The 25,151-nt window shown below is 45.8% G+C and overlaps 1 protein-coding gene across 1 annotated transcript in view; it reads right to left on the reverse strand.

The window, feature by feature from the left end:
* The window catches only part of LOC137385014 (lectin-like), a 51,680-nt gene that overhangs the window by 23,994 nt on the left and 2,535 nt on the right, over nucleotides 1-25,151 (reverse strand). The window contains exon 3 of the mRNA XM_068059750.1: nucleotides 3,417-3,592. Coding sequence (XP_067915851.1) covers nucleotides 3,417-3,592 — 176 coding nt within the window. The remainder of the gene's footprint in view (nucleotides 1-3,416; nucleotides 3,593-25,151) is intronic.

Consider the following 25,151-nt stretch of genomic DNA (forward strand, 5'->3'; position numbering starts at 1 on the left):
CTGCAGTGTTCCAACGCAAGCTCGAGGAACAGCATCTCCTTCGGCACACTACAGCCTGCCGGACTGAACATTGAGTTCAATAATTTCAGAGCATGACGGGCCCCCCATTTTACTTTTATTTTTAGTTATTTTTTCTTTTTCCTTTTTTTATATATTTCTTTGTATTTATTTTATTTTATTTCATCTTAGTTTGTTCAGTTTGCTTACCCACTTTTTTTTTTCATGTTTGTACTTGCGGCTGTACTAATGCTTAGTCTTTCAACACACCATTAACATATTGTTTGCCTTTGCTCCACGACCTTCTGGTCAGCTATTCTGTGACTTTATCCTATCTACACCTTCTCCTTTGATATCTCTTGCCCCACCCCTGCTTTACTTGCTTATAACCTTTTACATTTCTAATATTTGCTGTTCTGAAGAAGGATCACTGACCTGAAACATTAACTCTGCTTCTCTCTCCACAGTTGCTGCCAGACCTGCTGAGTATTTCCAGCATTTCTTGTTTTTATTACATTATATTAGCTGTCACTTATTTTGTTTCGCTGAAACAGGAGCTATGTATGTACATGCTCTTTCTGTCTGAAAAGAACAGGGCCTGGGTATTAATATATGCAGCCTCCAGTACATGCAAATGCACCACACTGCAAGCCTGACTGACAATCTTAAATTAGTTGTCAGTGTAACACTGAGGATTATTTAGCAAATGTTGTCCAATTGCGGAATCACATCTAATGTTGGACACTGTGTTTTAAGTTTTGCAGGCACGGGCTGGTGGGTACGGTCTGAACCTTGTCCATTGTGAACAGCAGAAGGAACATGCTGTTTGATATGATCCACCAGTCTCTGGGACATTACAGACCTTAACCAACCAGTTCCTGCTTTCCAAATTCAAAATGCTGAGGAGACTTGACAGGGTGGATGTTGAAAGGACATTTCCCCTCGTGGGAGAGACTAAAACTAGGAGACACAGTTTAAAAATAAGGGGTCTCCCATTTAAGACAGAGATGAGGAGAAATGCTTTCTGTCAGAGGGTCATGAGTCTGTGGAACTCTCTTTCCTACAGAGTGGTGGAGGCAGGGTCATTGAATGTTTTTAAGGCAGAGGTAGACAGATTCTTCACAAACAAGGGAGTCAAAGGGTATTGAGGGTAGGCAGGAAAGTGGAGTTGTGTCCACAAAAAATCAGCCATGATCTTATAGAATGGCAGAGCAGGCTTGAGGGGCTGAATAGCCTACTCCTGTTCCTAGTTTGCATGGACATATATGCGTCTGATTGCCCTGTTGTTCTTCCTGTCATCGGCTTGCCTCATCAGCTGAATGGCTTTGTTCCAGGGTGGAGATGGTGGTGGTGGGGGATCTTCTTTAGACTGTAAAAGATCTGATCTGGATTCATCAGCAACACCCACAACAATATGATGTCTTATCAATTTATTTTAAAAGTTTCCACATTCAAATGCCTCTGCAAGCTTGTAAAGGTCATTGATAAAAGAATCGACTGCTTGGCTCAGTTTCTGGACCCTTTTTCTGAATTTTGCTCTTTCTGAAATCTTATTACCCCACAAGTTGAAATAGGAATCAAAAGGAGCAACACCTTGTTGAATTTGGCAGATGTTTCATGAAGACATTGTCTTGCTATTTTACAATCAGCCAATGCAGCAATTGATTTGATTAGAACAGTGCATTCATTTGCTCTGCTTCAGACTTCCTGTCCAATTTAGATGCAATTCTGTATTGGAGGAGCCTTTTTCTCCAGTATACCCAGCTTGGAATCTGATTGGCTTCAGAAAATTACATTAAGCTCTTCAAAAGCTCTTTACCATGATTTCTCAACCGTGACAGTAGAACTCACCCAATCAATGGATTTGATCAGTAGGGAGCCATACTTCTGTTCTCTGGAGCTTCTCTCAAGCCTCTTAAGGCCTGAAGTTTTTTTTCCTCTTTTCAGCTATTTGCTGTATGCTGCCACCGTATTGAATCCAGACAGAGAAGTTCTTAGATTTTAGTATTTTAACATTAATATTTGTTTAGTAGAAGCTATATACACTCCACTCTCGCCTGTGTGTCTCCTTCAAAAGCCACGCTGTATTGGTTCTCGAGTCTCCCACATGATCTCTTACATCATCATGGCTGGCAGTATTAGATTAGATTTAGATTAGAGATACAGCACTGAAACAGGCCCTTCGGCCCACCGAGTCTGTGCCGACCATCAACCACCCATTTATACTAATCCTACACTAATCCCATATTCCTACCAAACATCCCCATCTGTCCCTATATTTCCCTACCACCTACCTATACTAGTGACAATTTATAATGGCCAATTTACCTACCAACCTGCAAGTCTTTTGGCTTGTGGGAGGAAACCGGAGCACCCGGAGAAAACCCACACAGACACAGGGAGAACTTGCAAACTCCACACAGGCAGTGCCCAGAATCGAACCCGGGTCCCTGGAGCTGTGAGGCTGCAGTGCTAACCACTGCACCACTGTGCCGCCCTTTACACTGTCTCAAGATTAACCCTTTCAGACTGTTGTAGTACAAAGGCCTTTTTTTATTTTAAATTCTCTATCCCAGTGAGCTGTGGATGTTAATTCATTCATAGGAAGATGGCATCGCTGGCAAACCCAGCATTATAGCCCATCCCTAATTGCCCTTGAGAATGTGGTGGTGCACTGACTTCTTAAACCACTGCAGTCTGTGTGGTGAAGGTACTCCCACAATGCTGTTATGCGGGGAGTTCCAGGATTTTTCTTGCTACCTCAAAGATTTGTGCATGTAGAACCCCAGGTCTCTCTGTTCCTGCACCCCTTTTAAATTTGTACCATTTAGTGACCATTCAGTGAAAGTGACCTGGAGAAACCATTCAATATAAATTCCTATTAAGATGACTAACCAAAGATCAGATTATTTCTTGCAGGTTTTCCAAATGTCTAATCACTTAGCTGAACAGATACAGTGTTGGATTTTTACACTATCTGCTCATTCAATAGCCTGACAGGAAATCCTTTAAAGTGACCTTGTCCCGTTCGATCTGAAGAGCAGGATCCGCTCTCCCCAACAAACTTCAACACAATGCATTTTGCAGAAAGTTTCACTCGACGGTGATCAGGATCAGGGAGTTGTGCTGATTTTACTCTTTTCTAATCCAGAGACACTCAGACCAGTTATAACACCCTCACCACAGTCCATGGATGAACCTGGGCCCTTGTCTGTAGGATTCAATGTCACAGTTCAGTGTCCTCAGTGTTTAACGTAGAATACATTGTAGACCATGTTACCCAGGTGATGGAACACACTGAGTCAATCAGAACTGTCCAGATACAAACAAGAAGGTTCTTTCATTCTCTGTGTCTGGTCACATTTAGAAACACTGAGGAACAAACCCAATAACTTACAGTGGAGACTTCAGAGACTTACCTCAGCATCTATCCAAGACTTTTCCATGGAGATGAAATTGTAACAATAACCAAGATAAAACCAACCGTCAGAACAAGTTCCTCTCCCAAATGCATTACGTTTTACAAGGTCCTGATCCCAATCAGTCTCTGTCTCTGGTTCCCCATTCTCCATTGTTCCATTCAGAGCAACACGAGCTGCAGATCAAGGGAAATAGATTAAAACAAGCTGCAATAATCACAACAGCAATCGCCACAGTTTATTTCTGATTTAATGCTTCAGACAATCATAGAATGATGCAGCACAGAAAGAGGCAACAAGTCATCGAGTCATAGAGTTATACAGCACAGAAACAGGCCCTTCAGCCCATCGTGTCTGTGCTGGCCATCAAGCACCTAACTATTCTCATGCCATTTTGCAGCACTTGACCCGTAGCCTTGTATGCTATGGCATTTCAAGTGCTCATCTAAATGCTTCTTAATTGTTGTGAGGGTTCCTGCCTCTACCACCCCTTCAGGCAGTGCGTTCCAGATTCCAACCATCCTCCGCGTAAAAAATGTCTTCCTCAAATCCCTTCTAAACCTCCTGCCCTTTACTTTAAATCTATGCTCCCTGGTTATTGACCCCCCCTGGTAAGGGAAAAAGTTTCTTCCTATCTAACCTATCAATGTCCCTCATAATTTTGTATACCTCAATCATATCCCCCCTCAGTCTTCCCTGCTCTAAGGAAAACAACACTAGCCTTTTCAGTCTCTCTTCATTGCTGAAATGCTCTAGCCCAGGCAACATCCTGGTGAATCTCCTCTACACCCTCTCAAGTGCAATTACATCCTTACTATAGTGTGGTGCCCAGAACTGTACACAGTACTCCAGCTCCAGTGGCCGACCTAGCATTTTTTACAGCTCTATCATAACCTCCCTGCTCTTATATTCTATGCCTCGGCTAATAAAGGCAAGTATCCCATATGCTTTCCGAACCATCTTATCTACCTCTGCTGCTACCTTCAGTGATCTATGGACAAGTACACCAAAGTCACTCTGACCATCTGTACTTCCTAGGGTCCTACCATCCATTGTATAGTCCCTTGCCTTGTTAGCCCTCCCAAAATGCATCACCTCACACTTTTCACTGCCGCTGCTCTGCTCAGCTGACCAGCCCATCTATATCGTCCTGTAATTTAAGGCTTTCCTCCTCACTATTCACGACACAAATGTTCATGCCATCTGCGAACTTACTGATCATACCTCCTATATTCACGTCTAAATCATTAATGTACACTACAAACAGCAAGGGTCCCAGCACCGATCCCTGCGGTACACCACTGGTCACAGGCTTCCACTCGCAAAAACAACACTCGACCATTACCCTCTGCCTCCTGCCACTCAGCCAATTTTGGGGATCCAATTTGCCAAATTGCCTTGGATCCCAAGCTTCCATTCGGGACCTTATCAAAAGCCTTACTGAAGTTCATATAGACTAAATCAACTGCTTTACCCTCATCGACACATTTCGTCACCGCCTCAAAAAATTCAATCAAGTTAGTCAGATACGATCTACCCCTGACAAAGCCATGCTGACTATCCCTGATTAATCCCTACCTCTCCAAGTGGAGATTAATCCTGTCCCTCAGAATTTCTTCCAATAGTTTTCCAACCACTGATGTTAGACTCACCGGCCTGTAATTACCTGGTTTATCCTTGCTACCCCTTTTGAATAATGGTACCACATTCACTATCCTCCAGTCCTCTGGTACCTCTCCTGTGGCCAGAGAGGATTTGAAAATTTGTGTCAGAGCCCCTGCTATCTCCTCCCTTGCCTCACATAACAGCCTGGGATACATCTCATCTGGGCCTGGGGATTTATCCACTTTTAAGCCTGCTAAAACAGCTAATACTTCCTCCCTTTCAGTGCTAATATGCTCAAGTATATCACAATCCTCTCCCTGATCTCTGCACATATATCGTCCTTCTCCATAGTGAACACAGATGAAAAGTAATCATTTAAATCCTCACCTATGACCTCCGGCTCCAAAAACAGATTACCACTTTGGTGCCTAATGGGCCCTAGTCTTTCCCTGGTTATCCTCTTACCCTTAATATACTTATAAAACGCCTTAGGATTTTTCTTTATCTTGCCCATCAGTGTTTTTTCATGTCCCCGCTTCGCTCTCCTAATTATTTATTTAAGTACTCCCCTAGACTTTCGATACTCCTCTAGTGCCTCCGCTGTTTTTAGCACTCTGAATCTGCCATAAGCCTCCTTTTTTTTACTGATACAATCCTCTATATCCCTTGACATCCAGGGTTCCCTGGACTTGTTGGTCCTACCCTTCACCTTAATGGGTACATTTTGGCTCTGAACTCTCATTATTTCCTTTTTGAATGACTCCCACTGATCCAATCTCGACTTTCCTGCAAGTAGCTGCTCCCAGTTCACTTTGGCCAGATCCTGTTTTATCATCTTAAAATTGGCCTTCCCCCAATTCAGTACCTTTATTTTCGGTCCATCTTTGTCCTTTTCCATAACGACCTTAAATCTTACAGAGTTATGTTCACTATCTCTGAAATGTTCCCCCACTGACACTTCTACCACTTGTCTGGCTTCATTCCCGAGAATTAGGTCCAGTACTGCCCCTTCTCTTGTAGGACTATCTACGTCCGGGCACATAAAAGCTCGCCTGTACGCATTTTAAGAATTCTTCCCCCTTTAAGCCTTTTGCACGAAGACTATCCTAGTTGATATTGGGGAAGTTGAAATCCCCTACTATTATTACCCTATTATTTTTACACCTCTCTGAGATTTGCCTACATATCTGCTCCTCTATCTCTCCCTGACTGTTTGGAGGCCTGTAGTACACTCCCAGCCAAGTGATTGCCCCCTTTTTGTTTTTAAGTTCTACCTGTATGGCCTCATTTGAGGAACCTTCTAAGATATCATCCCTCCTTACTGCAGTGAATGACTCCTTGATCAACAGTGCAATGCCACCTCCTCTTTTACCCCTCCCCTGTCACGCCTGAAGATTCTATACCCTGGAATATTGAGCTGCCAGTCCTGCCCCTCCCTCAACCATGTATCTGTGATAGCAATAATATCATAATGCCATGTGCTAATTAATGCCCTTAATTCATCTGCCTGACTAGTAAGAGTCCTTGCATTAAAATAGATGCAATCCAGCCTTGCATTTTTCACTTGTATCTATGTGTTCTGCCTTCCAGACTGACTCATCTTCTCTTTTATATTTGACTGTGCATCACCCTTTACTGTACCTCCACTCTGCATCCCACCCCCCTGCCAAATTAGTTTACTCCCCCCCACCCCCAACAGCATGATCAAACCTCCCTGCCAGGATGTTGGTCCTGTTCTGGTTCAAGTGCAACCCCTCCAACTTGTACAGGTCTCAACTTTGCCAGAAACAGAGCCAGTGATCCAGGCAACTAAAGCCTTCCCTCCTGCACCATCTCCTCAGCCACGCATTCATCTGCTCTATCCTCCTATTCCTATACTCACTAGCACGTGGCACTGGCAGTAATCCAGAGATTACAACCTTTGAGGCCCTGCTTTTTAATCTGCTACCTAGCTCCCTAAATACTTGTTGCAGGACCTCATCCCTCTTTCTACTTATGTCGTTGGTACCAATGTGTACCACGACCTCTGACTTTTCACCCTCAACCTTCAGAATGTCCTGCTGCTGCCCAGAAACATCCTTGACCCGAGCACCAAGGAGGCAACATTCCATCCTGGATAGTGTAGATTCAATTTCCTCTTGAAAGTTAATATTGAATCTGCTCCACCACCCTGTCAGGCAGTGCATTCCTGATCATAACAACATGCTGTGTATCATCAAATTCTCCTCACCTCCCCTCTAGTTTTTATTGTCAATTAACTAAAATCTGTGTCCTCTGATTACTGACCTATCTGCCACGAGCAGCCACTTTTACTCTTATCAATCACTGGGAGAAATTTTCAGCAATGGGCTCAGGCATTAATGATCTGTGGAGATGGTCAAGGTGGGGCCTTGAGATGAAACACTGGTTTAGCCCCTGTTTACTGCAATATACCATCATGATAAAGGAGTTGACACCAGCACTAAGAACAGCCACTCGAAGGCTTGTTAAAAAACTGATTGCACTTAAAATGCCTGCTAGTGCTCAGTAAAGAGGCTGATCGGTATTTTGATGGCCATCACCTCAACTAACACCCTCTCCAAACAGCAACCAGCCACTTGGGAGTAAACACAGCGTTGATGTCAATTTCAAGGCCTCCTTAAAGGGATCCTCACCATTTCTTGTTCACTGCTGCTGCAGTTGTGAAGAGGACATCAGAAATACATCGGGAGACTTTCTTATACATTTGTCAAGACTTGATCAACACTCTATCAACATGTATTCTGGTAACTCTCTGAGGAGGAGTAAGCCCTGTGCTTCACCATCTTATTGGACACCTTATCGGAGAAAAGAAGTGCTTGATCATCAGCATCTTGCTGGGGTTCCTCTTTAGTCTGGGTCAGGAATGGGAGGAGGACATGAGGCCAGGCAGAGCAGCACCAGATGCTGCAGGAGAGATCGACAAGAGGGTGAGGTGGCCTCCTTCCCCTCTGCGGTTACATGAAATCCCTCTTCCTCTGGATCTCCTCTACCAGGAGCTCCAGAACTGCATCTGAGAACCTATGTGCTCTCTCCCTTTGTGCATAGGAACATCGGAACAGGAGGAGGCCATTTAGCCCCTCGAGCCTGTTCCACAATTCAATGTGATCATGGCTGATCTGTGACCTAACTCCATATACCTGCCTTTGCTCAATATCCCTTAATACCTTTGGTTAACAACAAGCAATCAATCTCAGATTTAAAATTTACAATTAATCTTGCATCAATTGCCGTTTACAGAAGAGACTTTCAAACTTCAACCACCCTTTGTGTGTAGATGTGTTCCTGAATTTCAGTCCTGAAAGATCTGGCTTTAATTTTTAGACTATGCCCCCTAGTCCTAGACTCTCCAACCAGTGGAAATTGTTTCTTTCCATCTACCTTATCCGTTCCCTTAATATCTTGAAAACTTCAATCAAATCACCCCTTAACCTTGTAAATTCGAGGGGATACATCGCTGGTTGGATTGGAGAGGGCGGGAACCCCAACCACCAGGAATTTTAAAATGCCAGCACAGCACAGCAAGTAGGGGATTGGTTGGTGAGTATTACAGTTTTACAGTTTTTTTCTCTAAACTAGGAAACTGTAACTTGCTGTTACTTTACTTAAGTGACTAAATTTGTAACAAGCAAAATAAACCAATGAATAAATAAATCTAAAATAATTAATTCAATTAATAAAACTAATCAAATAAATAAATAGATATGGTTAGATAGTCATGGCCGGGCAGGAGGTGAGCAATAACTGCAGCATGTGGGAGTTTCTGGAGAGGATTGTGATCCCAGAAAACCATATCTGCAGTAAGTATCTGCAGCTCGAGGAAATTCAGTTTAGGGTTGTTGAGCTGGAGTCCGAGCTGCAAACATTGTAGGGCAGCAGTGAGGGGGAGAGTTACCTGGACACTTTGTTCCAGGAAGCAGTCACACTCCTTAGGTTAAATGGAGAGTTGATCAATGGTCAGGGACAGGAGGGAGTGACTCCATGTCAGGCAGGTATGGGAATCCAGGAGATAGCGATGGAGCAGCTCAGCCCTTGACTTTGACCAACTACAAGGTACTTGCTACCTGTGTGGATGAGAACAGGGACTGCAGGATGGATGGACAAACTGACCATTGCACCATAAAGCAGGAGGCCATTCAAGTGAGGGCAGTGAAAAGGAATGTGGTAATGATCGGGGACAGTATATTCAGGGGGATGGATACTGCTCTTTGCAGCCACGAGCGTGAGTTCCAAAGATTGTGTTGCCTGCCCGGTGCCAGAATTAAAGACATCACCTTATGGATGGAGATGAACTTGGAGCAGAATGGGGAGGATCCGATTGTCGTGATCCATGTAGGAACCAATGACATCGGGAGAACAAGGAATGATGTTCCACTAAGAGAGTTTGAGGAGTTTGTGTCCAAAGTAAAATGCAGAACCTCAAAGGTAATAATCTCTGGATTGTTACCTGAGCCACGCACTAATTAGCGTCAGGATAAACAGATTAAATGTGTAGTTGAAAGTGTGGTGTGGGAGGCAGGGGTTTCACTTCATGGGCCACAGGTAACAGTACAAAGAACAAAGAACAGTACAGCACAGGAACAGGCCATTCGGCCCTCCAAGCCTGCGCCGATCTTGATGCCTGCCTAAACTAACACCTTCTGCACTTCCGGGGTCCATCTCCCTCTATTCCCTTCCTATTCATATATTTGTCAAGACGTCTCTTAAACGTCGCTATCGTATCTGCTTCCACCACCTCCCCTGGCAGCAAGTTCCAGGCACTCACCACCGTCTGTGTAAAAAACTTGCCTCGCACATCCCCTCTAAACTTTGCCCCTCGCACCTTAAACCTATGTCCCCTAGTAACTGACTCTTCCACCCTGGGAAAAAGCATCTGACGATCCACTGTGTCCATGCTGCTCATAACTTTGTAAACCTCTATCATGTCGCCCCTCCACCTCCGTCATTCCAGTGAAAACAATCCGAATTTTTCCAACCTCTCCTCATAGCTAATGCCCTCCAGACCAGGTAAACCTCTTCTGTACCCTCTCCAAAGCCTCCACGTCCTTCTGGTCGTGTGGTGACCAGAATTGCACGCAATATTCTAAGTGTGGCCTAACTAAGGTTCTGTACAGCTGCAACATGACTTGCCAATTTTTATACTCTTTGCCCCGACCGATGAAGGCAAGCATGCCTTATGCCTTCTTGACTACCTTATCCACCTGCGTTTCCACTTTCAGTGACCTGTGGACCTGTACGCCCAGATCTCTCTGCCTGTCAATACTCCTAAGGGTTCTGCCATTTACTGTATAACTCCCACCTGCATTAGACCTTCCAAAATGCATTACCTCACATTTGTCCGGATTAAACTCCATCTGCCATTTCTCCGCCCAATTCTCCAACCGATCTACATCCTGCTGTATCCTCTGACAATCCTCATCATTATCCGCAACTCCACCAACCTTTGTGTCGTCCGCAAACTTACTAATCAGACCAGCTACATTTTCCTCCAAATCATTTATATATACTACAAACAGCAAAGGTCCCAGCACTGATCCCTGCGGAACACCACTAGTCACATCCCTCCATTCAGAAAAACACCCATCCACTGATACCCTCTGTCTTCTATGACCAAGCCAGTTCTGTATCCATCTTGCCAGCTCACCTCTGATCCCGTGTTACTTCACCTTTTGTACCAGTCTGCCATGCGGGACCTTGTCAAAGGCTTTACTAAAGTCCATATAGATAACATCCACTGCCCTTCCTTCACTAATCATCTTCGTCACCTCCTCATAAAACTCAATCAAATTAGTAAGACACGACCTCCCCTTCACAAAACCATGCTGTCTCTCGCTAATAAGTTCGTTTGTTTCCAAATGGGAGTAAATCCAGTCCCGAATAATCCTCTCTAAGAGTTTCCCTACCGCTGACGTAGGGTTCACCGGCCTATAATTTCCTGGATTATCCTTGCCACCCTTAAACAAAGGCACAACATTGGCTATTCTCCAGTCCTCTGGGACCTCACCTGTAGCCAATGAGGATGCAAAGATTTCTGTCAAGGCCCCAGCAATTTCTTCCCTTGCCTCCCTCCGTATTCTAGGGTAGATCCCATCAGGCCCTGGGGACTTATCTATCTTAATGCTTTGCAAGACACCCAACACCTCCTCCTTTTTGATAATGAGATGACTGAGTACTGGGGAAAGAGGGAGCTGTTCTGTTGGGATGGGCTCCACTTAAATTGAGCTGTGGCCAGTGTCCTGGAAAATCTCACAACTTGGGGGTAGACAGGGCTTTAAACTGATGTGGGGGTGGGGGGGGGTGCGGGTGAGTGGGGGGGAGAATTCAGGAAATGTAATTTCCAAATCAGCAAGGGAATTGTCAAGGCCCGAGAGCAGAGCAGAGTTTTGGGTAAAAATAAGCAGAATGGATCAGGAAGGGACAGAGAGAATAACAAAGGTAACAGCGCATTAGTGACCAAGGTAACATCAGGGAAAATTAGAAAAAATCAAAGCTAAAGGCACAGTATCTGAATGCGAGAAACATTCACAACAAAACAGATGAATTAATAACATAGATAGTAATTAATAGCCTTGATCTAATAGCCATTATGGAGATATGGTTACAAAGTGGTCAAGGTTGAGAACTAAATATTCCAGGATAGTTCACTTTCCAAAGAGAAAGGCAAAATGGTAAAGGAGGAGGGATCGCCCTGATAATAAAGGGAGGGACAAAGACAGTGGAGAGAAAGGATCTTAGCTCAAGAAGTAGTATCAGTTTGGGTGGAACTAAGAAGCATCAAGGGGCAGAAAACATTGGTGGGAGTTGTTTATAGGCCCCCTTATATTAGCTGTAGGGCAGTGCAGTGACTATGGAGCATTGGATGTGACGGGACTCCCATTAACAAACATAATCTGTGGATTAACATACTAGAGGTGCAGTTAGTGTTTTTGCCCAGTCTGTCCACTGAGCTGATGGAAAATGAAGATCTGCTATTTCTGGCTGAAATTTGTAACAATTCATAAAGGAAAAATAGGAAAATTAATTTAAAAGATTATAAATCCAATAAAGTATAAATCATGGAATTATAGGTGCATGTAAGAAGGGTAACACAACAATCATAGGGAACTTTAATCTTCATATAGACTGAGTGTTGTAATACATTTTTACGCGGATGAGGTTACATTTTCAGTACACCTTGCTGGAGAGGAAATGCTGTAACATACCATGTGACTGAGTCTCACTCTCAGTCTGCTGCTGATCATCAAACAGACCAGACATGTACAGATATTTTCTTGCAATGCAATGCCATGCTATTACCCTCAATAAAGGGACCCACGATTTAAGTGTTAACTGATCTCTGATGCGTGATTAATGTTTTGATGTCCAAAATCTTAGTCAGCACAAGGAAATGAAACCACAACACTGGGCAAATCAAATTCATGGAATGTATGCAAGACAGTTTTCTAGATCAGTATGTTGAGGAGCCAACTTGGAACAGGCTACTTTGGATTTAATACTGTGTAATGAGAATGAATTAATTAATAAACTTGCAGTAAAGGGGCATCTAAGGAAGAGTGACCATAATATGTTAGCATTTTATGTTGCTTTTGAAAGTGATTAAGTACGAAACTATGGTTTTAATCTGGGAAACTACATTAAAAGATATGATTCTAGACAAGCAGTGGCTAGCATTTGAAGAATTAATACATAATTTGCAAAAAATATACATTCCTTTGAGGTACAAAAACCTCGCAAAAAAGTGGATGGTGATGGCAGTGTCTGGGACAAATTTAAATGACAAGAGGAGTTAAAGATAGTATAAAATCAAAGGATTGGGTTTATAAAATTGCCAAAAAGAGCAGCAAGCTTGACAATTGGGACGATTGTTGAATTCAGCAAAGGAGAACCAAGAAATTGATAAGGAAAAAGAAAAGAGAATATGAGAGTCAACGAGCAAGAGAACATAAAAACAGATTGTGAACATTTCTATAGGTATGTAAATAGAAAGAGTTAAGTGACAGTAAACGTGGGCCCATTAGAGACAGAGTCAGGTGAAACAAAAATGGGGAATAAGGAAATGGCACAGACATTAAACCAATACTTTGTATGTGGCTTCATTGTAGAAGACACAAGAAACATTCTGGAAGTAGTGGGGAACAAAGAATCTTGTTAAAATGAGGCAATTAAAGAAATCAGAATAAGTAAAGAAATGGTGCTGGAGAAATTAATGATGTAAGAATACAGAATATTTTTGTAACAACCAAATTTTTGATCAGCAAACTTCATGAGACAAAAAGACATTTTCCAACACAAAGTAAAAATTGCTGAGCACTGCAAGCTGTAAGATGCTTGCTCGAATGTAAAAGTTAGTTAATGTGTAGACCCTAGTGAAACACTTGGGCTGAATTTTCCCCCCAAACCGTGAGGTCAGGAAAGGAGGCAGGCTCCCTGAAATTACTGGTGCCAGCCAGCCTGTCAGTCTGAGGATGCAGCCCCTAGAATCGACAATGTTAACCAGGGCAGGCGGAGGGTGGAAGAGCTTATTGGAGGGGGAAGGTGGAATCTTGAAGGTGGGTCATGGGTTTCAGGAGGTGTCTGTTGCAGGTCAGCTGAAGCAAAGTGGGTACAGAGGAAGGAGCCAATCAAGGCCACCCAGGGAATCAGCCCGACCCTATAAGAGGGTCAAAAGGGCTAAGGGAGACTCGCCATTTGGTGAAAAGGTGTCCTTGGCATTGTGCTGGTGGTGGGGAGAGTAGGCACTCAGCGCTCAGGCATTGAACAGGGCCATCACCCACCCTGCCAGCATTGTCTCTGCAAAGTCCTCCTTACTAACATCTGGGGGCTTGTGCCAAAGTTGGGAGAGCTGTCCCACAGACTAGTCAAGCAACAGCCTGACATAGTCACACTCACGGAATGATACCTTACAGAAAATGTCCCAGACACTGCCATCACCATCCCCGGGTATGCCCTGTCCCACCAGCAGGACAGACCCAGCAGAGGTGACGTCACAGTGGTATACAGTCGGAAGAGAGTTGCCCTGTGAGTCCTCAACATTGATCCGAGACCCCATGAAGTCTCATGACATCAGGTCAAATATGGGCAAGGAAACCTCCTGCTGATTTCCACCTCCTGCCTTCCCTCAGCTGATGAATCAGTACTCCTCCATGTTTGATCACCACTTGGAGGAAGCACTGAAGGTGGCAAGTGTGCACTCTGGGTGGGGGACTTCATTGTCCATCACCAAGAGTGGCTCGGCAGCACATTACTGACCGAGCTGATCGAGTGCTCAAGGACATAGCTGTGAGACTGAGTATGCAGCAGGTGGTGAGGGAACCAACAAGAGGGAAAAACATACTTGACCTCGTCCTCACCAATCTGCCTGCTGCAGACCACCGCACAGTCCTTGTGGAGACAAAGTCCCGCCTTCACATTGAGGATACCCTCCATTATGTTGTGTGGCACTCCCGCCGTGCTAAATGGGATAGATTTTGAACAGATCTAGCAATGCAAAACTGGTCATCCATGAGACACTGTTGGCCATCAGCAGCAGCAGAATTGTATTCAACCACAATATGTAACCTCATGGCCTGGCATATCCCCCACTCTACCACTACCATCAAGCCAGGAGACCAACCCTGGTTCAATGAAGAGTGAAGGAGAGCATGCCAGGAGCAGCACTAGGCATACTTCAAAATGAGGTGTCAACCTGGTGAAGCTACAACCCAGGACTACTTGTGTGCCAAACTGCGTAAGCAGCATGAAATAGACAGAGCTGAGCGAACCCATAACCAACGGACCAGATCTAAGCTCTGCAGTCCTGCCACATCCAGCCGTGAATGGTGGTGGACAATTAAACAAGTAACTGGCGGAGGTGGCTCCACAAATATCACCATCCTCAATGATGGGGAGGCCAGCACATCAGTGCAAAAGATAAGGCTGAAGCATTTGCATCAATCTTCAGCCAGAAGTGCCAAGTTGATGATCCATCTCAGCCTCTTCCTGAAGTCCCCAGCATCACGATGCCAGACTTCAGCCAATTCGATTCACTCTGCGTGATATCAAGAAACAACTAAAGGCACTGGATACTGCAAAGGCTATGGACCCTCACAATATTCCAGCAAAAGTACTGAAGACCTGTGCTTCAGAACTTGCCACACCCCAAGCCAAGCTGTTCCAGTACAGCTACAACACTGGCATCTGCCCTGCATTGTGAAAAATTGCCCAGGTATGTCCTGTACACAAAAGGCAGGACAAGTCCAAACCAGCCAATTACCGCCCCATTAGCCTACTCTCAATCATCAGTAAAGTGTTGGAAGGTGTCATTGACAGGGCATTCAAGCGGCACTTGCTTAGCAATAACCTGCTCAATGAAGCTCAGTTTGGGTTCCATCAGGGCCACTCAGCTCCTGACCTCATTACAGCCTTGGTTCAGACATGGACAAAAGAGCTAAATTCAAGAGGTGAAGTGAGAGTGACTGCCCGTGACATCAAGGCAACATTTAACCGAGCATGGCATCAAGGAGCCCGAACAAAACTGGTCAACGGAATCAGGGGAAAAGCTCTCCGCTAGTTGGAGTCATATCTAGCGCAAAGGAAGATGGTTGTGGTTGTTGGAGGTCAATCATCTGAGCTCCAGGACATCACTGCCGGAGTTCCTCAGGCTAGTGTCCTAGGCCCAACCATCTTCTGCTGATTCATCAATGACCTTCTTTCAATCATAAGGTCAGCAGTGGGGATGTTCGCTGATGATTGCACAATGTTCAGCACCCTTCGCGACTCTTCAGATACTGAAGTAGTCCGTGTAGAAATGCAGCAAGACCAGGACAATATCCAGGCTTGGCCTGATAAGTGGCAAGTAACATTCGTGCCACACAAGTGCCAGGCAATGACCATCTCCAGCAGGAGAGAATCTAACATTCTCCCTTTGATATTCAATGGCATTACCATTGCTGAATCCCCCACTATCAATATCCTACGGGTTACTATTGACCAGAAACTGAACTGGAGTAGCCATATAAATACCGTGGCTACAAGAGCAGGTCAGAGGCTAGGAATCCTGAGGCTAGTAACTCACCTCCTGACTCCCCAAAGCATATCCACCATCTACAAGGCACAAGTCTGGAGTGTGATGGAATACTCTCCACTTGCCTGGATGGATGCAGCTCCAACAACACTCAAGAATCTCAACACCATCAAGGACAAAGCAGCCCGCTTGATTGGCACACCATCCACAAACATTCACTCCCTCCACCACGACACACAGTGGCACCAGTGTGTACCATCTACAAGATGCACTGCAGCACTGCACCAAGGCTCCTTTGACAGCACCTTCCAAACCTATGACCTCTTCCAACTAGACGGACAAGGGAGGCAGATGCATGGGAATACCAGCACCTGCAAGTTCCCCTCCAAGTCACACACCATCTTGACTTGTAACTATATCACCGTTCCTTCACTGTTGCTGGGTCAAAATCCTGGAATTCCCTTCCTAACAGCACTGTGGATGGACCTACCCCAGGGACTGCGTCAGTTCAAGAAGACAGCTCGCCACCACCTTCTCAAGGGTAATTAGGGATGGGCAATAAATGCTGGCCTGGCCAGAAATCTCCACATTTGATTAATGAAAAAAAAATTGTGGGGGCAGAAGAGCAGGGGACAGGATTGCTGAGGACAATTGGGAGGCCATCTGTCTGAAAGGAAGGCTACAGTTGGCAACGGGGTCACAACTGGCAGCTTTAAGGCCTAGTGGCGATGTGGGGAAACACCCTCTGCAGGAAGAGTGGAACCCTGATCAGCAGGAGGGCATGGGAGAGGAAAGAGGGGCAGGAAGACAATGGATGCCATACCCTCGAACAGGATCTTCCACCGAAGATTGCGCTACCTGGAGATTACCAAGAACTAATGCCACAAGAGACTGCGTCTCTGCAGGCAGATGGTCACAGACATCTGTGAACCCGTCACTGAAGACCTTCCACCTCGCAGCAATGGTGTCATACTCTATCAGTAGCTGTCACTGTGGCCTAGAATGTCTTCAGTTCTGCCTTTCTCTTAGGATCAGCTCCAGACCTTAATGGCATCTCACAAACAGCTGCACACCACTGCATCTCGCAGGTGAATGATGCCTTCTTTGCCAGAACTGGACAGGAGATTCATTTCACAACAGAAATGGCCTCACAGCCACACAGGACATTGGGTTTCGCCACCATCACTGGAGTCATGGACAGGTGGCAGTACCCTATCTCCAATGCAGAAGTCCTTGAGGCGGCCAACATCCCCAGCATATACACCCTACTGAGGCAGCGGCGCTTGAGATAGCTTGGCCATGTGAGCCGCATGGAAGGTGGCAGGATCCCCAAGGACACATTGTCGGGCGAGCTCGTCATTGGTATCAGACCCACCGGCCGCCCATGTCTCCGTTTTAAAGATGTCTGCAAGCGCGACATGAAGTCCTGTGACATTGATCACAAGTCGTGGGATTCAGTTGCCAGTGATCGCCAGAGCTGGCGGGCAACCATAAAGGCGGGGCTAAAGATTGGCGAGTCGAAGAGACTTAGTTGTTGGCAGGAAAAAAGACAGAAGCACACGCAAAGAGCCAACTGTGCAACAGCCTCAACAACCAATTTTATCTGCAGCGCCTGTGGAAGAGTCTGTCACTCTAGAATTGGCCTTTACAGCCACTCCAGGCGCTGCTTCACAAACCACTGACCACCTCCAGGTGCTTACCTATTGTCTCTCGAGACAAGGAGGCCAAAGAACTGCAGTTACTCAGCAACAGGGCATCATCGATTGCACCCATATGGTCAACACGGCACCCAGTGACCGGCCAGTTAGATTCATCAACAGGAAGGGCTTCCACTCTGTCAACATCCAACCAGTCTGCGACCACAACAAGAGCTTCCTTCATGTGTGCACTCACTTTCCTGGCAGCTGCCATGACTCCTTCATCCTCTGCCAATCAACCCTGCTTCAGATCTTCACTCCAAACACCAAGTGCGTGGATGGATCCTAGGGAGTAGGGATATCCTTTGAAGACATGGTTACTAACCCTTTATGAAAGCCTGCAGACAAAGACACAGAGGTGATCCAACCAATGCCACTTGCTCAGTAGAACAACCATTAAACAGACTATCAGGCTTCTGAAGATTCGATTCTGTTTCTTCAACTGGTCGGGTGGCACCCTCCAATACCCTCCTGCATGAATCTCTGTCATTGTGATGCTCTGCTGCACTTTGCAGAACATGGCCATCCAGAGAGGTGTGGATCTTGAGGACAGTGAGGCCCTGGAATGAGACTGATTCTCTGAGGAGAAGGAGGAGCAGGAGGTGTGAGAAGAGGAGGAATTGGAGGTGGAGTGAGATGATGCTGAACAGAGAGGTGCCTCTGATGCACAATGAGGTAGTCTCCTTTTGCCACCCTCTAGGATGAGGACCTCTTTCCTGTCCCTCATGGTCTCATTAGATCCAGGTTGGCATCGATGAAGCGAGGGGCAGCCCTACCCCAGATGTCAGGCATCCAGCTCTCCTGTGACATCTCACTTCACTCTGGTGCTGTGAAAGGCTTTGGTACAAATCAGCAGATTTCTCCCTTGGGACAGCCAACAGCCTCAGTGATGGCTGCTGAGGGGAGTCTAAATCTGTCCCACACTTCACCCACATACCTGTGTTCCTGCCTCCACTGGTTCTAACTGGACAGGAAATCCATCTCCATATCAAATAAGGGTTCACCTCCATGAAAATCTTAACTTGAATCGTTTTCCCACTGGAGGTGATTTTACGACCAAAAAACAAACCCAGCTCTGTTTCCCGCTTCTGTGATGAAAATTCAGACCTTTACGTTTCAATAGCCTGATATTGGATGGCCACATTGAACAACTTTGAGCATAAATAATTGATAACAGGCAAATATGAATAATGAAGTCTTTGAAAGTAGGCTTGAAGGTTGAAGGTGGTATTCGAGGCAGTTATGGACTGGTCATGGAAAACAGAAAGAGATAAGGAATGTAGTCCTGACCATGCTGTACGTGCAAAGGCTGGAGCAGGGAATGGAAGGTGGAAAGTAAGTTAAACGTGGGCTTTTACTCCATGGTTTAAGAAAAGAACTTGACGCACCATTGGACATTTTGTACTAAGAATAACTTTTATAGGACAATAAGATCCTGTCAACCTAATAACCTCGGTCCACCCCTGAAAAAGGCGATAAGAGATATTGCAAAAAGATAATCAACATGGTAGTTGGAATTGGGTGACTTGGCCAGTTACCCAGAACATAGGTTCAACAACCAAGTCATTTGACTCCGATGGATCGGATGTTTAATTCTTTGTGAAACTTTTTGTGCGACATTTGGTGTAACCTCTGTGGTTTTTAATCAGTTTAATTAAACGTAACTCTTTAAGCTGAGCTCATTTTTTGTGATTTGTCAATATCTTGGATCGGAACCTAAGTAAGTGAGGTCTTAAAATGGGTCGAAATGGCGACAAATCTCCAGAACCTTATCATCTGTATCCATCACATTCAGGTTGGCAGGCTGTGACTCACTAGTGAGGTCCTGTAAGGATCCGTGCCTGGGCCTCAGCTATTTATAATCTATATCAATGACTTAAATGAGGGAACTGAGTGTAATGTATCCACGTTTGCTGACAAGACAATGTTAGGTGGGAAAGTAAACTGTGAAGAGGAAGCAAAAAAAACAAAAGAATGAAAGAACAACTGAAACACTGCATTTATATAGCTCCTTTCATGATCACTGGAAATCCCAAAGTGCTTTACAGCCAATTAAGTACTTTTTGAAGTGTTATCACTGATGTAATGTGGGAAACATTATATTAAAGTGGCCACAAATGGATTTAGACTGGTTCAGTGATTGGTCAAGAATGTGACAGATGGAATATAATGTGGATAAATGTGCAGTTATTCACTTTGGTAGGAAAATTAAAAAAGTCGAATATTGTCCAAATGGTGAGAGACTTGGAAATGTTGTTATTTAGATCGACCTAAGTGTCCTTGGACACAAATCACAGTAAGTACAGCAAGGAATCAGGAAAGCAGATGGTATATTGGCCTTTTTTACAAAGGGATTGCAGTAAAGGAGTAAAGGAACGTGAAATTGGGCTCTGTAGTGCTGCTGGTGCTGGTGCTATGGAAACCCTGAGCTGAACAAATAATGTGCACAGCTCTTCCAGCCACTTCCGGCACAGCACACACGGTGCCCATGCTGGGAAGGGTGGTAGCCTGGGCATGCTGTGCATGTGGCAGAAACAACAGCAATGCACAGACTGTGACACCAATCAGCTGCTCCAGCTGATTTGATGCACTGTTTTGAAACTTGGACCATATAGCTCCAGTGAAGACTGTGGTATATTGTAATATCTTTTGTTTACTGCCTCTCTGCTGCCCTCTCTGGTGGGAGGTGTAAATAAAAGTTTCCGACATGGCTGCTCCCAGTTATGACCTCTTGTGAGCTTTACTTGGTAGATACTCAACAAAGACCTGTGCTAATCATTCTCAGCTGAACATGAGCTCAGCTGTACCAGGGCCCCCCAACTTGTGCTATTTAAAGGGACAGTCAATCAACATTTAGGGGAGGTGATTTTGACTGATATCTGCTGGAGCAAGGACTGTGGATTGTGTTTTAGTGAGTTGATACATCCATCCAGGGAGGGCAGAGTATTTGGTCACCAGTCCACACCAAGTCTGCAGCAGGTATGTGGGCTGCACTTGCAGTGCCTCTGGATCTCCAATAAGAGCAAATGGAGCAGAGGCTGCAGAGAGGGGAAGCTCTGTGCAGAGGGAGGAGCAGGAGCCACTCCACAGAAGGTCCAAACCAACATGGGTTTTCAGGAAGCACTTCCCCCACCTCCACCTCAGCCAGGAGCAAAGCCTGAGGGGCCTCAGGTTCAATAAGGAGGTGGTCACAAAACTGTGCCATCATCTTCAACAGGACCTGCAGCCTCACCCCAGGGCTAGGATGATGCTGACAATGTCCATCAAGTTCACCGTCACCCTCAACTTCCACACAATCAGATCATTCCAGGCAGGAGCAGGTGACATGATGAACATCTCCCAGTACATCGCCCATCACTGCATCGGGGAAGTGATTGAGGCCCTGAATGTGAGGAGAGGCAATTTAATCATTTTCTCCCTCAGCACAGAGAAGCAGGATGTGCAGGCACGTGGATTGCCAGGACAATAGGATTTTCCATGGTGCAGAGCACATGGCACATGGCTCTGTGGGCCCTCAATGTCAATGAGAAGATGTACAGAAACCACAAGGGCTACCACTCCATTACTGTGCAGTTGGTGTGTGACTATGAACAAGCCATTATGTCGGTGAATGCTCACTATCCTGGCAGCAGCCACGATGTCTTCATCCTGAGATAGTCTCTTGTTACCGCCATCTTCGAGCCACCAAAAAGAAACAGAGGTTGGCGGCTCAGAGACAAAGCCCACCCACTATACACATGGTAATGACCCCCTCTGCCACCCAACCAGGCCGAGAACAACGGGTGTACAATGTGATCCACACTGCCACCAGAAACAATGTGGGGCAGGCCATTAGCATGTTTAAGCAGTGGTTTCCATGCCTGCATCAGTCAGCGGGAGTCCCACTGTTCTCTCCAGAGCAGGTAACAATATTCCGTGGTGGTTTACTGTGTCCTCCACAACATCCCAACAATGAGGGCGCAGCCATTGCAACTAAGCCTCCAGAGGCCCCTTCAGGAGGAGGAAGGAGTGAAGGAGGAAGAAGGAGGAAGAAGGAGGAAGAGGAAGAGGAAGAGGTGAAAAGATAAGAGGCAGGGACGAGTCATCTGGGAATGCTTCGCTCTGGATAGGCTGTCCTGGAGCACCTACTCAGACTCCAATTCCCTTAGGAGATCATTTTTCACTCTCATGGCTCCACTATTCCCCACGTTCCCATTTATCTGGGATACCCGGTCACAGTGTTCTCTTGGCCAAGAGCCTGCAACAAAAGGCACCAACGATAATCATTCCATAACATCTTTATCCAACAACACATCTAATTATACAATCATAAATGAACTATTCATCCTTGTGCATTCCCTTAGTGCCTGTCTTGTGGGTGTGTTTGCCTGGCTTATTGTTCCTACACAGTGCTATCCCAGTGGCTGCAGCATGCCTGGTGGAAGGCTGCTGACTTTTACTGAGACAGACTGCAGATGGTCTTACATGACACCCTGGTGTATCTCTGGCCCTAGAAGGCCCAGCTTCGGACTGCACCAACTCAGCATGGGTGGCAGCAGTTTGACCTGGCTGGCTGAGAGGCACAAGTAAGAGCAGTGGCAGAGTGCCAGTGGTGGGAGAACAAATGCTGTCATCCTGAGTGAGGACAGTAGATTCGTGTTCCACTGTGTCACTGTCACTCCCCTGGGGTGATGTCTTTCCAATTCTGATCATCTATTGGAGGAGAGGTTTCTAGACTGCCACGAGAACCTGCATACCCAGTTCAGCACTGAGATCTGCAACCATGATGGCAGGAGTCTGAGCTTACATGGCAGCAAGCATGGATCTGATGACCTCTGTCTGAGCTTCCACTGCAGCTCTGAGACATTGGGTATCTTGTACCAATGCTGCAGTGAAAGCTGAGACAGTAGCCACCAGATGCTGCATCACAGCTGGGTCTGCAATTGCAGTCATTGAGTTGGCCACCACTTCCACATTGGAAAGGATGGTCTCCAAGCTCAGTGTGATGCTGTTGGCCAAACCCCTCCATACTCCTTGACATTGACTGTAGGGTCTCTGGCAGGCCCAAGGCCTCCAGCATCTCGGGTACATTGTTATAAGCATTCTCCTGTATGCTGCATCATTGAAATCTTCATCTGAGTCCCCTGTAGCAGAACTAATGTGTGACCTTGCCTTCTGGTGAGCTGGCACCCCAAATATCCTTTCACCCTGGTCTGGCTGCAGCCCCCTCGTGCTCAGTGACTCACCACGTGCAGATCCTGACTCTATATTACCCTCAAGGATACGCTCAGTGCCAGTATCTGAGCTGTGGCAGCAAGCAGCAGCTCACGTGTCGGAGCTTCTGCGTTAGTGGTGTGATGCTGGTCTTGTCTTTCCTCCTGAGGCTGCTGTGATTGAGCACGTGGCAGTTCTTGGGTGTGTGAGAAATGAAATCAGAGGAGGAGAAGGATTGGGGTGAGGGTATAGGGGTGGCATGGAAAGCAAGAGGTCCATGGTCACACCATTGGCAGGATGAGGGTGAGGTGGGAGTTGAAAAGAGGCATAAGGCAGGAACCAGAACGTTCTCAGCAACACCAGATGCAATGGATTCTGTTGCAGTTGTTCCTGTGATGTGGAGCACTGTCTCTCCATAGGGATTAAATGATGCAGACGTGTCTGTCCATCACCAGTTCAGCTTTGTTCCATTTGATTATTTGCCACCTTGTCTTGTAGGAGAGAGGGAAGAATGTCAGTGATTTTGTTGCACTGTATTTGGTTGATGCTCCTGCCACAGCTGAACAGCTGGAGGTATGTGGAGGCAGTGAGAGGTGGGTGTCAGGTTGGCATCATTAGAAAGTATGAGGGTGAGGTGAAGTATCTGAATGTTAGACTTGAGTCCTGAGTGTGAGGGTGAGCTGATGGGTGAGTGATGGAGGTATGGTGCATTGAGCACCTGACCCGTTTGTGTTGCAGTGGGTATGAGATATCCTTGAGGATGCACTGACTCATCTCGACCACCCAAGTGAGGTCAATGAACTTCTTGCCGTAATGTTGCCAGGTCCTCTGGGCCAGTCTCCATGGGTGGAACACCCTGACCACCTGTTCCCATTTCATTCGGAGGACGTTCTGTGATGGCCTCCTCCACCCATCCCTCTGACCACGTCCCTCCAACCCCGTGGAAACACGGTCTCTTTCCTCCTGTCAACCTCCATCACTTCGGCCTCCAGTGCTGCACCTGTGAACCTGCGAGCCTCTCTTTTCCCTGGTGCTCCATTATTTTGCTTCCACTTGCAGCCAATTCCCCTTCAGGCAGTCAGCAGCAGCTTCCTTCTAAATGGGGAAGGCTGCCTTTAGGAGCTGGAGGCTCACTGGAACGTATGCTGCCACACACGCTGCCAGGCCTCCTGCTGTGTGTTCAGCCAGACAGCAGTGTGGGTCGTGCTCGGCTGAATACTGCAATCATGGAAATGAGGAGGTAGCACACAGTTTGTATGCTGCCTGTCTCAGTAAGACCAGGTGGGGGCAGATCGTGAATCACAATCCCTGCACCAGAAAACAGGAGCAGATGAATTTTTAACCATAGAGGACTTTCTGTAATTGTATAAGGCCTTGATGAGACCATATGTGGACTACTGTGTCCAGTTTTGGCCTTCGTAGATAAGGAAAGATATAGTTGCATTAGGGGGTGTACAATGAAGATTCATCAGACTGATTCCTGAGATGAGGAGATTGTCCTATGAGGAGAGATTGTATAGACGAGACCTATACTGTCTAGAGTTTAGAAGAATGAGAGGTGATCTCGCTGAACTGTATAAAATTCTAAAAGGGTTTGACAGGGTAGATGGTGGGAGGATGTTTCTCCTGGCTACATAGTCTATAACTAGGAGGCACAGTCTCAGAATAAAGGGTTCACCATTTAGGACTGAGATGAGGAGAAATGTCTTTACTGAAAGGGATGTAATACTTTGGAATTGTTAACCCCAGAGAACTGTGCACGCTCAGTCATTGAGTATACGCAGGCCAGAGAACAATGTCTTTTGGATACTAAGGGAATCCAGGGATATGGGGATAGTGTGGAAAGGTGTAGCTGATGTATCAGATCAGCCATGACTTTACTGAATGGTGAAGCAGGATCAATGGGCTGAATGGCCTCCTCCTTCTCCTATTTTTTATGTTCTTTTTAAAATCCTGTCATGTGGACTCAACACCAAGTGACAAATTCACTGAATCAATTTCTGCAGTTCAATGGGAGGATAATGGTATGAAAGTGCTTCTAATTTTTAATTTTTTTGAGGACTCGTGGTTGAAGTTTGTGAACATGGATTGATTTGGGGCTGATGCAATTCCAGAGATGCTGGACATTGTTTTTCTTTAAAAAAAGGTCATTGAAAGGACTTGAGCTTTCTGTTTAAAAACAACATTTACTGAATGCCACATGTATTCCCATTGGAGTTG

Source organism: Heterodontus francisci, chromosome 27 (assembly GCF_036365525.1).
Source record: "Heterodontus francisci isolate sHetFra1 chromosome 27, sHetFra1.hap1, whole genome shotgun sequence".
NCBI lineage: Eukaryota > Metazoa > Chordata > Chondrichthyes > Heterodontiformes > Heterodontidae > Heterodontus > Heterodontus francisci.